Source organism: Crocodylus siamensis, chromosome 13 (assembly GCF_052110815.1).
Source record: "Crocodylus siamensis isolate JL-2025a chromosome 13, ASM5211081v1, whole genome shotgun sequence".
Taxonomy (NCBI): domain Eukaryota; kingdom Metazoa; phylum Chordata; order Crocodylia; family Crocodylidae; genus Crocodylus; species Crocodylus siamensis.
Genome location: NC_143407.1, coordinates 27,588,829 through 27,606,625, shown reverse-complemented (window position 1 = coordinate 27,606,625; position 17,797 = coordinate 27,588,829). Strand labels below are relative to the sequence as shown.

Genomic DNA, 17,797 nt, shown 5'->3' with positions numbered 1-17,797 from the left:
AGTCATATCATTGTTCAGTGTCAGAGTTTGAACCTCAGACCTTAAGCACCAAAAAACCTGACACTCTCCTACTTGAGCCCAAAGAATACCTCGGTCAGCTGTCAGCATCAATACGTTGTTCTTCTATTTGGGGACACAACCTGCATTTTAAATCATAGTGCATTGGCAAGACCAGCAGCTTCTGCTCCAGAGGGGACTAGATCGAAAGAATCAGTGCTGCAAAAGGCCACGAGTGACGTTTTACAGGCAGAACTATCTAATTTGGATTACACCAGTGATTTACCAAAAGCCAAAGCATCTTTCTTGCAGAGGAAGTGCCAAACTAAAAACCTGAACCCAAGCTCCCCAAACTAAGGAAAGTTCAGCTCTGGCCCTGAGCAACTTTCATTCAGGAATATGACATTCCCTTATTTGTTATCTTTATAAGGTGCAAATCTACCCTGCTTTCTGGGAAAAAAGATCCAGAACAAGAGACTCTGAACAGAAAGCCTTGCTGGGCAACATATTAACATTTTGAGTCTGTGGGCACTATAAATGCCAAGTAGTTTCTATCTGAGCCAATACGTTTTCACAGTTATATTTAAAATTAATACATGCTTTGTAATGCTCATCAGCCAGAGGGTTTTCAACAGTTTTCTTACTAATGCAGCAATTTTAAATCCATTTAGACTAATTTCCTTTGACTTGAATCTATTTTAATCAGAAACCAGGATACTCAACTTAAATGATTTGTATAAAACCCATCATAAAATTGCAATAAAATTTCATCCACAAAATAGAAAATAGATCTGGGAATAAGTAGGAGAATGCAAACTATCCAGATCCTTTAGCAAAGGCATACCCATACCATGCAAAGGCATAACCATACAAAATGGCCACGTAAAATGTAAAGATAGTCCAACCCTGAAGAAACATGAGCAAAAAGGGCATTTATACATGCTTTGAGGTTGGGGGGTGTTGGTGAGGGAAGAGGGCAATTTAATTACAGCGTCTGAGAGTCACTCTAATTAAAGTGCCCATAGTGTCACGTATATGCGGCAGCAGGGGTGCTTCAACTAAAACTCATTCAACATTTTGAAGTGCGGGGATGCTGAATAAACATGACACGGAGTCAGAGCAGACATGCAGCACATGTATAGGTGCCCAAATAGATTACTGAATTATTCATAATATACAAGAGACACTTACAAAAATACACAAGTAGAACACTAAAATTTCCTTTCAGAAACCACCTCCTTCCCTTAAACCATGCATGCATAACAAAAAAAAAAAAAAAAAAAAAGGAAGAAGAGTAACGTTCCCCAAACAAAACTAATAATATAATGGTAAGGTAAAAATACAGGAATGAGTCCACCCTGGCCACACACCATAAAGATCACAGTAAAACATAAATTCCCAAACTCATCTCACAAATTAGGGCCAGTAATGCTAGAGGACAGAGTTGCAGGTGAGGAAGTGTGAATAAGCAGCAAAAACTTGGATAACTGTAAGAAAAAGTCCTGTCTTGAGGATTTTTCTTTGTAGTAGGATTTTCAAACCAGGTAGTCAGAGATACAAATGTTCTGATTTGTACCTGCCATTCATTTTACTCAGATTTCTAAGTCTGAGTAAAATGAATGGCCGGTACAAATGAACTGTAAATTAGACCAGGAAAAATGGCACCAACCTCTTTGAAAATCCTTTCAAACATTTCCACTGGCCATGGTGGGGAGAGTAGAGACCATTTAGTGCATTTTACTGAAACTTATGCAGCATATTGGTAAATAAGAGACTACAACTTTTCATGCCATTAGCAACTTAACCATTTACCAGTGTGTATTACATGTTTATTCTTCTCTTTATTCACTATCATCTGTAGTTATCCTTGTCAATGGTCTAATGACAGAGCAAGTGGGCACACATCTTTGGGAATCTGTATCTTCCTAGCTGCATTTCATCACAGCCTTCAGTCATGTTACTGACCTATTGAATTTGATGCTTCCTATTGCAAGGAATATTCCTGAAACCCATATCTATAATTCAGCTTCATACAAATAAACTTGCAGCAATGTATTTTCCCAAACTCTTAGCAAAATGATTTGTCATTTCACTTGGCAACTGTTCTCCATCTTATCATTATAATCTTAAAGGCAATCAGGAAGAAAAAAAAAAAGTACTTTGTTATTAAGAGATATTTGGAGCCAGACGCAGGTCTTAATGCAGAATTAAGCCACCTAAGTCCAATATTGCAATCCAAAATGCAGCCTAACCAAAGAAGGAACCTCTTGCTTTGTTGTTTAGAGTGGAAAGTTTCAGTTACCTGCAGTTCTCTGTTGCCGCAAGCCTGGAACTGCATAACATGGGCAGCGAGCAACTTAGCTCCCACCTCAGCCCTGCAGTCTAGGTAGAACAACATCCAAGCTTCCCAAAATGCCCAGCAGATGCATTCAAAAGGATGCCTGATGTATTGTGACAGCGGTGAGTTCAGCCCAAAGCACAACAGCCACAGATACTTTCATTCAAAAATGTTTGGGGGAAGAGATGGTGGTGCTGGTGCCTGCCTTTTATTACAACAGCCTGGAGACTAGGGCACTCACTAGGGAGTAGGAGACCTCTGGGTTTTGGATTGCACTCTGGGGGCCGTGTCCCTACAGGCACTGAAATCAGCAGCTAAGTCCTTTCTTGAGTCCCTTTGAGCACCCATACAGAAGTGGCGTTCTTTATGAGTACATTGGTAGCACAGCAACGTGACTATGGAGCCTACGCATGACATTGAGTGTAAAGGAAACACCAGAAGACCTTAAACTGAATGAAATGTCTTTTTGACCCATATTTCGGGGGGGGGGTTTACCCTTTCCTCCCCCCGCCACCACACAAGAATGTCCTTGAACAACTGCCATAAACCGGGGGAGGGAGCAAGATGACAGCTACCTGAGAGGCAAAGACAAATGGGTGTTTTACACAGTAAACCTCAAGTAAAAGTGTTAAAGACAAAGTGGACATGGCCTTGGGTTCATTTATTGTCCCCTCATTCTCTGGGCTAACAGAGTCAGGGAATGCAGAAAAGGAAGACTGCTCATCTGTCCATTTGGGTGCGACTTCCAAATATCTCTCCCTCTCCTCAATTGCAACACCTCTGGGTTTGCAATTCTGAACCGGCACCAAAGGCAGTCCTATTAGACTGACTCATAAGGACAACATGGGATAACGTACCGGGCAACAGGATATTCCTAGAAGTCTAAAAGGAATATTAGGCACTTCTATAGAGTAGTAAGCCTTTGTGAAAGAATTCTCTATGGGATACATTAGGGGATAGTGGTCTGCCGCCTCAAATTATGACCACACAAAATAATACATTACTCAAATAAAGCAAGCATCCTCTGGTAAGCTCTCTCTCTCAAGCTATTTTGGCTTAAATCTAGCTAACAAAGTTGTTCACTATTGAGCAATATAGCCTTCATATAAATGAAGTGGGAAGGGAAAAAGCATTGAGAATATGAAGGATATCAACAAGTCTGGCTTATTGCTTCTACCTGTTGGTCTACAATGCTGGTATCTCAATACAGCAAGAAGCTACTTACTTGGTTGGGCGATAATCTGGGATGGAACGATCCAGTGAAATTTTCTCACTGAGGTAGGAATTATAGCCGTATTTCTCATGGGGTCCCTTTGCTTTCTCCTCCTCCTCAGGGGAAAGGGTGGCAGGAAGCCCACCTTTGCCACGCCCACCATAACCTTCAATGAGGCCAAGCGACTTAGACAAACCTGAGGAAAGACAAACCAGAAATCAGTGTTAGACGAACAAATTCACTGCAGATTCATCAAAAACGTAGTATCAAAAACTAAACATAATTTTCCTGGGAACTTGAGTTTATTTTGCAAGATTTTGAAATTCTGACTTTTCAGCCCATTGTGGAATAAAAACTTTTTCAAATTTTGACACTTTCCCCCAGGCTAGCTCTCCCATCACTAGCCAACTGACAATCCATCCCAGGGATCTGTGCATCTATTCAGTTCTTAGGCAGGTTATGGTTATTTATGCCTACTTCCCTTTCTCAGTGAGGTAATTACATGTAAGGTTAGATGTCCCCAGGAGGAGAATAGAATGAACAAGGAATAAGAATAGAAAAAGGTTGGGGAACTGCCAACTGAATGAATTTTTGCTTAGTATGAACGCTGCACAGCATACAAATGCTGTGGATTTAAAAACAATTTCCCCTTATAGGTTTCTTAACTTTTAAAGTCTAACATACTTAAACCTTTATCAAATGGAATTATTTATTTATATCTGCCTACCTCTACAAAATATGGCTCAAGAATGAATTGTTGAAAATAGTTCTAGTAATTATAATGGCGGTGACTGTTGGAAGTCAAGGTAAGACCTAATACTTTTCATTGGTGAAGATTCATGTTTCTTTCTGAGGACTGATTAAAACAAAAACCTTAGGTAGTTCCCTCTGCCTCAAAAATGAAGAGAACTCTGGAAAATTGAGTAGATATCCAATAAGATATCGAAATGTTATAAAGATCACAAGAGAATGACAAAAGGCAGTTGATGGCACAATCCTCCCCCTTAGAGATCATGTTAATTATAGGGTTACCATATGTCCAGATATGTCTTTTTTTCGGGTCCTCCCATCTCCATGCAGGAGGTTTGTTCAAATATCAACAAATGTCCAGGATTTGGGATTTTGCTCCACTCAGCACTGAAGTATTCCCTGGCACTGCGCTGCAGCAGGGCAAAGGAAGTGCCTGCCTCCAGCAGGGGAAGGGCAGCAGGGAGCTGCATGGCCAGGCTGCATCGGTGCCTGTGCTCACAGAGGCAGGGCAGATGGGAAGTGCTTGCAGGGCTAGGAGGAGCCAGGGACTGCAGGTTGGGAGTGAGGGGCACTGGCAGGGGTGGAGGGTGGGGGGATAGGGGCTGGAGGTCAGGAGCGAGGGGCACCGGAAGGGCTGGGGGGGCTGTAGTTTGGGAGTGAGGGGCCCCAGGGAAGGTAGGGAACTGTGGGTTGGGAGCACAGGCACTGCCAGGGGGCTGTGGGTTGGGAGCGAAGGGCGTCAGCACGGTCTGGGGGACAGGGGACTATGGTTCAGGATTCAGGGGCAGGGCAGGGCAGGGCACGGGCCCATCATTGCCTCTCCCACAATTATATTACCCTACCCCATCATGTGTCCTCTTTTTTGAAACTGTAAATGTGGGAACCCTTAAATTCACAGCCCAAATAGCCACAAACTCAAGTTTCAACATAATTCCAGGCAGAATGGAGTTCACAAGAGAAAAACGATTCTATTTTGTGGCAACTTCTAAGATTTAAATTGGAATTGGTTCATGTTGGAACCAACCCTAAACCTTTCACATGTTCTTTGAAAAGCAAAATTCTGCCAAAATGCCAGTCTTTGAATTGAAATCTGATCTCTTTGTTTCAGATTTCCCTTCAGGAAGGGAAGGTATAGGGCACGGTGGAGTCAGAGTGGAGGAAAAGCAAGTTGTAGGGATGAAAATCACTGCTTCACATTCCAGAGTGAGAGAAAATAACTTCAGAATTATAGCAAAACCAATATGCTTTAAAAAAACAGTATCTTTCAGTGAAATTTAATTCATCATTACCAGCTTTCATGATTTTGTCACGAAGCTCATGTTATCATGTTAAAACAGAAGGCAAGCCAAAGAGTTCATTATTAAAAAAAATCAGGATTTTTATGCTCATGTCTTATTTTGGGGGCCTGAGTCATATCTGAATGCCTTGCATAAGTAATTGTACCCAGAGTCACACAAGCTGTATTAGGATATGCTGGACCATGTTCTGATCTCAGTTGCACCTGGGCAAGTACAGAATAGCTTCCCTGGTGTATAGGTGTACTCTAGATTTATACCATCCTAAGACAGAGATGAATTTGGCTCCATTATTTTAATTCATTCTCCTTCACTCTGTTCATGAAATGTCTCTACCAAGAACTATCAGTTATGAGTGTGAAATTACTCTACCTTCTAACAGTGCTATTTCTTGGCTGGAAAGAAATAGCAGAGAGCTATGAAATACTCCCAAAATGTCTAGCATGCTCTTACTTTTATTACAGGTGCCTTAAACTCCTGACAGTTCACTTTTAAAACTCAGAACCCGTAAGTTTGCTTATTTATATTTATTTTACAAATTTCTTCCTCCTTACTGCTTTTACCACTGCTGCTTTAAAAGAACATATACACATAAGAAGGGGTAAGAAGTAAGCTGTTTTTTTGGCTGTAGCTGTGTTGGTCTAAGGACATAGGCAGGCAAGCTTCTTTGAGCAGGTGTGATATCTTTTATTAGACCAACTGACTAGTTGGAAAAAATTGTCTTGGCTTTTTCCAACTACTCAGTTGGTCTAATAAAAGATAATCACACCTACTCAAAGAACCTTGCCTGCCTAATAGAAGTATGAGCTTTCTGTTCAAAGATGCTATGCTGAGGGTCAGTTCTTACTGTCTGGTGCACTTGGATAATACTGACATGTTGAATAATGACATGTTGACAAGAATTAAAGCATTGTCTATGCTAGGGTTTCTTGGCAACCCTTTCCCATTGTAGTTGTTGGTGCCAGGGTATCACATTAGTTGCAGGTCTATGACACAGTGTTAAAAATACTCGTGGCCCTGGGAGCTGTCCACATTAGCAGGCCCACTGCAACTGGCACAGACATCTCTCCTGGCATTAACAGAGGTGGCACTTCATTGCTAAAGAAACCAGTTGTAAATGAGGTTTAAAGTCTTGCCAAAATGTAGCTTCTCAGTCAACTATGGTAGATCTCCACCCCTCCCCCCCCTCAAAAGGTTAAGACATAACCTTTAATTCAGCATCTTTGAATAAAATGCTCACACTGTCATGAACTCCTTTATTCCATGCAGACAAACGCACCTGGGGCACATTCACATCCACCAGCTAAAACTATTCACTACTGCTTATTTTTGCATATGAATATTGCTGCATTACTCCTTCTTGAGCACATGCTGTGACAAAATATAGAGGTATACCCATGTCAAGCCATTCAATCGGTGAAAGAAATTGGTTAAACAATGCAATCATTTCACCCACAATGGGTCAAAGATCTGCAACAAGCAAAAGACCTGTCTTTCAATGCTGTCCTATCAGAATATCAAAGGCACCCAGAGGTGTAGTCACAAAAATGAAATTTCCTGCATGTGATGTGACCATTTGGATCAAGGTATTTTGCTCTGTGTAGGTCCACATTTCTTCCTCTAGTTTACGCTGTCAGAAAAGATCATCATGCACCCAAAGTGTCATTTTGTTTTCAGGTGTGTGAAACTAAGGAATAAGAAATGTTTGGCAGGGAAAAGTATTCACAGCCAAACTTCAACGGAAGGGGGGAAAAAAGCAAAGTTTGTTTCCAATTGGCTTAGAAGATGCCTCAGGAAAGAGGGCTGAAAAGAACAGTTGGATGTGAAATCTGATCTAGCAAAGCCTTAATTACACACTTTTATTTTACTTACTTAGAGGTACAGAACTATTAAAAAGGACTCCTCTCTATCTTCACTGAGCACCTTTGACTTAACCCTTAAAAATATAGCCGTACAGTTTCAGCCGGGTGCCCATGAAGCCCAACATCTTAAGAACTCAAACCCAACTCAGAACAGCTCTGTACAATTATAGTTCCCTTCTCCTGTTCCAGTTCATTTCCAAATGTCTAACTGAAAAGACTTGGCTGCCATTATGAGTTTTATACAAGATTACAGTGGACTAATCCTGTCCCCTCCTTTATTTGTGCTTCCCCCTTATCTTTGTCTTTCTGTCTCTCGTCTTTGGGGCAGGAATTATTATTCTTTCTATTTGGTGTTTATATAGCCTCTAGCATAACAGGATCCTACAACCAGGCTCACTCTTGATACGAAACTTGCTTGTAACTTTGAGCACATGATTCTACTAGGGTAAATGGGATTACTTGCATGCTTAAAGTTACATGCTTAAAGCCATTGGGGCCCCTCTGTCTGGGGCTCAAAGGACAAGCAGCCCCTGCGACCACCTTCAGGTTGCATAAGACTGAGAAAGCATGAATCATTAGACACTAATGGTCACACGGAAACATGGAAGGGTGAACCAGTTCTGACACAGATCGAACCAACATGAACCATTCACAAGATGGAAACCAAATCTTCATTCTTCTGGCCAGGCAGAAAGGCTAACTCCTGCCAGAAAGCCTTTTTTATGCTTGTTCCATCCTTTTTTGTAAGTGATAAACACCCCTACTTGCATGACAAGACCTGATTTTCGGAGATTTTTTGGTCGATTTTGCAAACTCAGGAGAGTCACATAGCTTGTGTAAGGCCCAGATGCTGAAGTGGACAAAACTTCTTACCATTTATGTGTGCAGTCCATCATTAACCTCCACTTATCCAAAGCGTCTCAAAATCTCCCAGAAGGCTAAAGGTTGGGATAAAAGGAGCATACCTCTCTGACACTGCAGCAATAAAAAAAATGCCTCTGCCTACATCTGTTAATATAGGGGCCACTCCTGCTGAAAAGCCAGACATCAAATTCCCTAGGGACTGAAAAAGCGTTAGTTTTCTTCAAGATGATATAAAAATTTAATCTCCACAGCAAAATTATTCCTGCACTGAGGACAGTTACAGTAAATATATTATTCTCCTCTTAAACTGGCAGTATATTTCATAAAGAGATGGCAGCTTCCTGGACCAGAGAAGGGTTCTGGTAAAGTGGAATATAATACAATACATAGCCTTCATTTTTAGTGTCCAGTCAAACAGACACCCCAGGCATAGTGGAACTGAGGAGAGTGTTCTCCTGTACTTCAGCATAACTGAAAAAAAATGTTAATTTCTGTTGTATAATGATTTAGTGAGGAAACTTCCTTCGCTGAGAAGAGGGGTGCATTTGGAATGAAATGGCTCTTCCAGGTGGAGTTCTTGGCACCCCACATATTGCAGGAGAAAGGCAGCAAATGGGGAATTTCCAGGGCAAGATGTTGTTGAATTGCAGCTTCAAGGATAGCACACCATGCAATGTCTGAAATGGTGAATCCCTCCCTCTAAAGAAGAAATAATGGAGAAGAATAGACTCTCAAAGACCATAACTGAGCGCTGAGCAAAGAGCAAGTGGAAAAAGCCAGAAAGAAACTTGAGCAGCAGTAAAGTAATGCAGCCCCATACACCTGCAAAAAATGGAACCTGTAATACTCTGCTGTAAGGGACACTGAGTTTGGTTTTGAGATTCAAGTGTTACCAGATGGCTTTTGGTTTGATGGAGAAAGTGCAAGAATACTAAATAAAGTCCTTAATTGCTACAGGTTAAGCCACTGCTGCTATCCTGCCTGACCCCTTGCTGCGGAGGAAAGACTACAACAAAATGAATGTTCTTTGATGCCCATTCACAAACAGACAGAATATTATATATGAAAGGGCCAGATTTAACAGGGGTTTCCAGGAACAAAAAGAAACAGCAGATGCTTTTATAACTGCAGTTCACCGTCACGCTGAACACTTCTGAAAGGAGGACTAAGACGACAGGATTCTTGTTGTCGTAAGAAACATCAATTTATCAGCACAGCTTCAGTCAATCCTTGCTAAAGTAGGGAAAGGCAAAACCATAAAGAAATAGCAATGTGGCATATGCTGGTGACATAGGGAAGATTACAATGGATAATACTAATGAAGGAAGGAAGAAAAACAAAGACAAAAGGAGCCATCAGACTTCCTTTCCTATAACATACGAACAGTGCAGAATTAAGAGTGGGGGAGACTAAGAAACTTTCTCTGAAGGGAAGAGCAGAAAAGTGGTAGAATAAATGGTAAAAAATCAAGCCACAGACAGAAACAGTATGCAGCGAAAGAGGCACATGTCAGAGGAGTCACAAGAAAAGACATTTTTGCAATACCATGCAGATCTCTGAGAAAAGTAGACCATCCACAGCAGAATCCCCCCAAAATGTTCTTTATAATACCATTCAGAAAGATTTAAAATTACCAGAAAAGGGAACATAATAGGGTAAATAGTTTTAAGGAACGTGATGTTTGTTTTGAAAGGCTATATTATACAGCAAAGCATAAAGAAAATATATGTAAGCATTTGTAATGTTTAAGAGAGTTATCAAAGAGAACCAGAATGTGCTCCAGGGAGAAGACGGTAAGCCAAGAACTTGCAGGAAGTTAGCCCCCTCCTACAGTGTTTCTCAATCTGTGGGTTGCCACCTAGAAGTGCCTGCAAGAATATTTCAAATGGTTGTGATCAAGTGCCAGGAAAATGTGTGAAAACATGGGTTTCCCTTTGCAGTCTGGCAAGGTTGCGGGAGCAGCCTCAGCAGCCGAATGAAGTTAAGTGTATGGAGGGCAGAGGTTGGAGGGCCAGGGCTTGGGGACTATCGGGGTGAGGGGGGGGCAGTATGTGTGTGTGTGGAGGGGATGGGTGTGGGGGCAGGGGGCGGATGCCTGCCGACACTGGGGGAAGGTGGCCAGGTACCGAGGCTGCAGCAGGGTAGGGGAGGCAGGGCACTGTGGGTTAGGCATTGACATGGCCAGGGGGGTGTGGGTCAGACCAAGCCATCTGTCTTTGCAAGTGGTTCTGGTACAAAAAAGGTTGAGAACCACTGCTCTACTAGTAGTTTCAAGAACAGCTGGTTTTGGTTATGTCTTCATACCATGGATGTAAGGGAGTACATGATCAGCTATGGACAAGGACCAGCCCTTGCCACAAAGTCTGGATCTAAATTAACAAATTCCTCCAACAATTGAAGGTGTTTAAATTCTGGGGTTCAGTTCAGCCAGTCACAGAGACTAGAACTGAGTAAAAGCTTGAACCTGGTTACAAAGTTTGAGGATGTAAGGGTTCAGGAATTTGATTCATACATATGCTCCTCTAGCGACTACCAGAATAAAGACAGGATTTACCATAAGAACCAATCCAAAGTTGGAAGATGCCACAGACCTATTGGAACAGCCATGATATCTGAAGCTCATGTCTCAAAAGATCTCACAAGCTAAGCAGGGTTGAATAGTCAATCCTTGGATGGGAAACTTCCAAGGGAAGAGTGCTGAGTGAAGTGTTCTTGGTAATTTAATTAGAGCTTTTTTTTTTCAAAGTTTGTACTGAAATGACTTGCTCCAGGGGCTAACATGCATCTCAAGGTGCCAAGTTTCAAATGAGGATGCAAACACAAATGCTGATCATTTATGGTCATTAAAGATGTAGGATTTTTTTCCCCAAGAGAATGATTTGGCTTAAAATTGATTAATTGCACCCTATACCCCTCATGTAGCTTCAAATGGATAAGGTATTTATTTCCTTTGCTCTTGCTCTCAATTACTGGTGTACTGTTGCTATATGGTGTTAACAGCTGCTACATTCCACTCCTAAGTGCCTAAATACCAGCTGTGAGCAAAGTGATTCCTGTAAATGGTATATAGCTTGTAAAGCTCTTCAGAATAAAATATGACACAATAATCCACATCATTCAGTCAGAAGGTACAAGATACATATACTTTGAAAGAAAGGATCTACAACTACAGTGAATGTACTGATATATGGAGGCTATTGCCAAATGGAGTGGCATGTGTACCATGATCAAATGACTGACAACACCAGCCACAAGATAATGCACGTGAAGCTGCCAAGGTGGATGAAGTGCATTAGCAGGAAGGCCAGACAGAGTATGTATAAGCATTACATTTATATAGCTATAACCAAAATTAAGTTGATCTAAATGCCTGGGCATGCAAGTGTTCAAAAGGTTTAAAGTGCCCAAAAATGGGCTTAAATTGCCCAAAAAATGGTGTGCCCAATCTAACTTAGTTCGCCTCCGGAAGAGAATTAACTTTAGACCAACCTAGACGAATGCATGGGTTAAACCAGCCTAATGAATGCCTGCATACATTCACAGCACAGCCCCAGGCCTAGGAAAGCTCAGACACTTGCCGCAGCCCCAGGGTTGTGCTGCTGCTACCTTACCCCCACCCCATATCAGGTGATTTTTAGCTCCCTAGCTACTCTCTTCTTGGCAACCCCCCCACCCCCTCCCATCCCATGCAGACTTACCAGCTCACCTGGACCCACCAACTCCCCACTCCCAATCCTGCCAGTCTCTCCTCCCCTCCCCTCTGAGTTACTTACCTTGAACTGTCTGTGCCACTCCGAGCGATGGCGAACACCTGTTGGAACCACTCTTGGTTTAGGTTTAGGCAGCTTAAAGTACGCCACCTAAACCAGGTCCCACAAACATTTGTTTGTACCCAAAAAGAGCACAAACCCACTACCCTTAATGGCTATAAATAAACTAGAGATGTAAATATAGTTTTAAAAATTATCATTTAACCTCCTCTAATTATATCAGTTAAACAATTAGCTTATAACACAGGAGCTTGGACTCAAGCTGCCGAATGGCTTAAGCTCCCAGGGCCCTTTGACTTGGGGGACGGAGAGGATGAGGCAAGCCCTGCCAGACAACACAGCCCAGGTAAAGCCTTGCTCTGGGAGGAAGGGAGGTCTTGTGAAGGAAAAGCTAACTGCTTAATTGATGATGAGCTATTAGGCTGCTCCCTGTTTTCCTTTTTGACTATGGGTACTAGCCCTGCTCCCCTCCTCCTTGCTCTTCCTTCCCTGCCGCCTGCCCTGCTGCCTTCTGGTTCCTACTGGGGCTCTGTGTGGCTTAACTTCCCCACTTCCCTGCCTGACTGTACTGGCCCCAGCTAAAGGATAACCAGTAAGTTAACTAGTTATCACTGCACTTATCAGTTCAACAATTAATTGTTTAAACTTTTCACATCCCTAAGACAAATCTTATTGCCCAAACTAATGTAGAGGAGCACCTGATTCCAGCGATTCATAGGTGCTATTTATTAAAAAAGGTAAAAAGGTGACCAAGGGGCTGGGGCACAAATGTCTAAAAGGAAAAACAGGGTTAACCCCCACACCAAGATCATCCCCCACTCCCCCCCCCATGACTGGATTCCCTAAATGCCATGGCAATGCTAGTTAATTAGATACAGAAATCTATTAGTGATACACGTTGTGGCTGCTGAGGAATTTAGCAATCATTTTCCCCATATCTTTCTCTGAATTTACTCTCACAGGGTATTGAAATGTCACCCAAGTGCTCTGAGACCCTGCCAGCTCAGACACTGAGTAAATGCTCTGAGTTTGGATTAAATGCAGTTCTCCAGCTTGGCAAGCTGGATCCAAGACTGATGGTCTTAGGGACCCCAATTCAGCACAGAGTTAATAGAAAAGCAAAATTCCAGCCTCTGGTTCCAGCTGATTTAAAAAAGAGCAACATACATATCTCAGACGGCAGAATTTTAATCCTGCAGAGCTGAAAGTAGAAGAATCAAAGGGCAGAGGGAAAGAATCTTTCTAGGGGATGTCTCCTGGATAGAAAACGTTTTTTGGTAGATGAGAAGCTGGCAGAAGGAAGATCAAAGGAGGCATAAAAAACCTGGGTGATCTAGGTCCCATTTGGTTTTAATACACACTGCAGTTTCTCAGTGCATTTCATCACCTTTAGGTCACGTAGCTGGTTATGTATATAGTGTTCCCAAGGTTTCTCACTCCATTTATTTTGAAGTTTAACCTGCCCAATTCAGAATTGCCACAGTTTGTTTCCTTCATGACAAACAACAAGAAATGCCCATAAACCCTCTTCTCTTTTCCTCCATATAGGGTTGGGACTGCTTGTAATAATGGTGTGTGCGCACGTCTGGTTTGTTTCCGCCGTTCCCCTGAACCATAAATATGGGAGGTATTTCTTAAGGTTCTGGGACAGTGGGGAAAAAAGCATTATGAAAAATTGCTACCTGGCTGTCTCTTAGGAAGACATGCAGAAGCACAACTCGGAAGAATTGTGCCCAGAGTGGCAGCAACTCCCACTATTGCAATCCCTTTAAATTGGCACCTGGAGCTGCTGCCCCACTCACCCACCCCTGACAACACTCCTTCTTCTTTGGCAATCCCTCACAGGCAAGGATGATTGTTTTCTATGATTGTCTTAGCTGTGGGTCTGAAGATGGCTGTTGAGGCCGATCTGGGATTCAGGAATGGGTTTCCTTGAGGGATGGGTGGCTCCAAATTCTTAACTCAGTGAGATGCTGTTACTGGTGCTCACATTTTTTTGTCTCCTGTTGTCGTCAAAAGGTTTTAAAATACTGAGATCCTTGCGGCAGACTCTTACTCCATTTGGGGCATTCCTAGGAAATAGTCTCCCATGAGTTGATGCTGGTGTTGCATTATTTCAAATTGGCCTTGAGGACATCCTTCAAGCACTCTCTCTGCCCTCCTCTTGTGCATACACCTTGACTGAGCTGGGAAAATAGAACCTGTTTCAGGAGTCTGGAGTCAGACATCCAGATGACGTGGCTGGCCTAGTAAAGGTGATGGTGGATGATCATTGCATCAATGTTCATGGTGTTTGCTTGCAAAAGCATGCTAACATTGGTGCGTCTGTCTTCCCACTGGATTCAAAGGATCTTCTGTAGTCAGTACTTCTCCAAGAACTTTAGATGTCTCCTGTACATTGGCCACATCTCAGCTCTGTACAGTAAGGTGGGGATCAAAACTGCTTGATAAACCATGAGCTTGGTTTCAGATCTGATGTCACCATCTTCAAACACCTGTTTCCTCAAGTGTCCAAAAGCTGCACTTGCACATTTCAGGCGATGTTGGATTTCCCAGGGCCTGACTGGGAACAGGGCCCAGCTATTCCTTATAAGAGCAGGGTCCTGAACAGCAAAGCCAGCAGTTTGCTGGCTGCAGCTGTGGAGAGAACACTACCCGGATGGAGCTGCTGCTCACTATATCTTGGAGGTAAGGGCAGGAGCTATGTGGTTGGCTGGAGCCTCCTGGTCCTGGCCAAGTCAAGGGGTCAGAGACAGCGCCCAGACTCATGGTGAGATCTGAGGCTGCACAGAAGAGCTGGGCATGAGACTCTGGAGCTCAGGTCCCAGTGTGTGACACTGGAAGAACATGGATGCTATCTGTAAGGCATGGGACATGGTACAAGGATGGTCAGAGCTGTGTATATGGGCCCTTGGCATCACGACAGGTAAATAGGCAGCCTCCTGCCTTACTGGCATCCTTCAATCAATATCATCAAGGTGTGGCAGGAGAGGTAAGTGGGTGGGTGGGCCTATGTTCAGATCAGCCCCAGGACATTTAATAGTTACAGCACTGAAGGAAAGATCCTTCACAGAGCTTCTCAGTTGACAGAGTCTAAGGCTTTTGTGAGGTCAAAGAAGGCCATGTAGAGAGGTTTATGTTGTTCCTGGCATTTTTCCTGCAGTTGGCCAGCTGTGAAGATCATGTCAGTTGTGCGTCTCGGTGACCTATACCAGGGGTGGGCAGATCCAAACCACCAACTAATTTTATCTGGCCCAGAGGCAGGTGGCTACAAAAATGGGATCCAGCCCACAGGTAACTCCAGCTCCAGCCTCCATGTGCCTGCCTGGGGGTGCTTCCACCATGTTGGGCAGGTGGTATAAGCTGCAGATGGGGCTGGCAGGTTTCAGATTGGGGATGGGGATCGGGGCAGAGGTGGGAGGAAAGAGAACAAGACAGAGAGGATTGGGGCATGGTATAGCTATGGGGAGAGAAAAGGGGTAGCCAGAGATCAAGACATGCTACAGCTCCAGAGAGGGAGGGAGGAGGGGAGAGACAGAGAGAGAGAGGATTGGGATTGGGACATGCTATAGCTTTGGGTGGGGTGACAGGAGGGGGCAGGGGACAGAGAGGGGGAGAGAGAGACCAAAACTCATTAAGTAGCTCTCCAGCCAAAATAATTGCCCACTCCTATCCTAAACCCACACTGAGCTTCCAGGAAGAGCTCTTTAGCAAGTGGAAGGAGATGGTTCTCGCAATGATCTTCCTGCGATGGGCAGCAAGGTGATCCCTCTGTAATTTCCACAGTTGCATCTGAAAATTGTCACAATAATGGTATTGCCAAGTCATCTGGGATTTCCTCATCATTCCAACTCCTTAAGATATGGGCATGGAGCTGTGATGCAAGTCCATCTCTCCCCTGCTTGAAGATTTCAGCAGGGATTCCATCCACTCCAGGTGCCTTTTCATTCTTCATCTGCTTGATAGCTTCTGTCACCTCATTAAGGGTTGGAGGGATTCTGAGATCATCTCTGACTGGGTTTTGTGGCAGAGCTGTACTGTTACCCTTTATACACGTGGCAGCACCACCAGGATGTGGTGGGGACAGCAGATGGCAATGATTTCCCTCCTGAAAAGCCACATATATCCTTTGATGGTGCTGTGACATGGTGAATACAAGTTGCCACTATAATAAGCATTCCTAGCCCCTCAGCCATGGGTCTACAAGTCCTGAATGGCAGAAGATGTCAGAATCGCAATGGCTGTGAAGGCAGATGAAGGCTGCAGCAGAATGAGATCTCCAGTTATCTTTGACTCCTTGCCATTGGATTAAAGTACCAAAACTGCAACTGTGCAGCCTTGTTTAGGATCCACTATGCTCACCCCACAGGGGGAGAGGTCTAAAAAAGTGCCCTAAACAAAGTGTGTCTACCTTCTACCTGCCCGGATTCTACCTCACATCCAGTGAGACCACTTTTATTGTGGTCAAAATCAACAAAGACACACAATCAGTTTGGGGACATGGAACATCAGGACCCTCATGGACAATTTTAATAGTGAACGCCCAGAGTGTCCACACCAGTCATGGCTTGAGAACTCAGGTGACACAACATTGACGTTGCTGCACTGAGAAACCTGATGAGCAGGTGATGGGCAGCTCAAAGAAAAGAGAGGTGGCTATACCTTCTTCTGGAAGGGTAAACAGGAAAGAGAATGCCAGCTTCATGGAGTTGGTTTTAGCAACCTCCAAAACGGACCCACTGAACGTCTGGAATGGAACTATCGGCAAGGATAGGTCAACTCCAGGAAAGCTCAACTCCAGCAGCATCCTTCTCTTGATCAAATGCACAGAACAGGGACTCGCCATCAACAACATCCTGTTCTTCCAGAAAGACAGGCACAAAATATCATGGCAACACCCACAGTTTAAGCATTGGCACCTGACTGACTTATGTCATTTTTCATGGCCGGGATTGCAAAGATGTCCGCAGCCCCTTAAGCTATGCCAGGAGCTCATGATTGCTGGCCCGATCACCGAATCATCTGCTCAATTATCTCACTCAGACTGCCTCCCAAATGACAGCTGCAGCAAAAGCAATGCCAATGGAAAACCAAGATCTAATAAGGACTCAAGCAAGCAAGAACTCTTCCATCAGTATCTCAACAAAAAACTGGCAAATTCCAATTAACAAGAATGGAAGAATGCTGGTAACGCCGTGCTAAACATTTATCCAACAAAGCATCTGCAATAAGACAATATATATCTAATGTTTTAAAACCACAGAACTGTGGTAATATTTCTCATATATATTTAATAGTATTTTAGGTGTAATACAATATTACCAAACTAACAAGCCCTAAAAGCAGACTGGGTGCTATACAGACTGTCCTACTCTGCCCACAACTGTATATTCAGCAAACCCATACAGAAGGAATTCTATGAACATGTCTAGTTCTACCGATGTCCCAGAGCTACTCACACACTTGAATCTACCACATCAGGCTTCTGTAAGTCCTGGCCCCGTCTCGGGCCCAGTCGGGACCCCAAGCTTCTGCGCTCATCATGGGCGTCCCTCGCAGTGGGCCCTTGGCTCTTTTGACCCTTAGGTCCTGGCCCCAGCATGGACCAGTCAAGTCCCTCAACAGGGCCTTTACCTCCTGCCTGCATTTAGAGTGGGGTTCCCCATTCCTGGCTCAGGTGCCCCTGAAATTGTGCCTGTCCCTGCGGG

General features: G+C 43.6%; 1 protein-coding gene across 5 annotated transcripts in view; it reads right to left on the bottom strand.

The window, feature by feature from the left end:
- GALNT17 (polypeptide N-acetylgalactosaminyltransferase 17) overlaps positions 1–17,797 on the bottom strand; it is a 339,030-nt gene that overhangs the window by 244,187 nt on the left and 77,046 nt on the right. For all 5 annotated transcript variants that reach the window (XR_016439053.1, XR_016439051.1, XM_090026684.1 and 2 more), the window contains exon 2: positions 3,561–3,744. Coding sequence is in view for 3 of the 5 variants with exons in the window: in XM_090026684.1 (XP_089882810.1) it covers positions 3,561–3,744 (184 nt within the window). In the remaining 2 variants the exon portion in view is untranslated. The remainder of the gene's footprint in view (positions 1–3,560; positions 3,745–17,797) is intronic.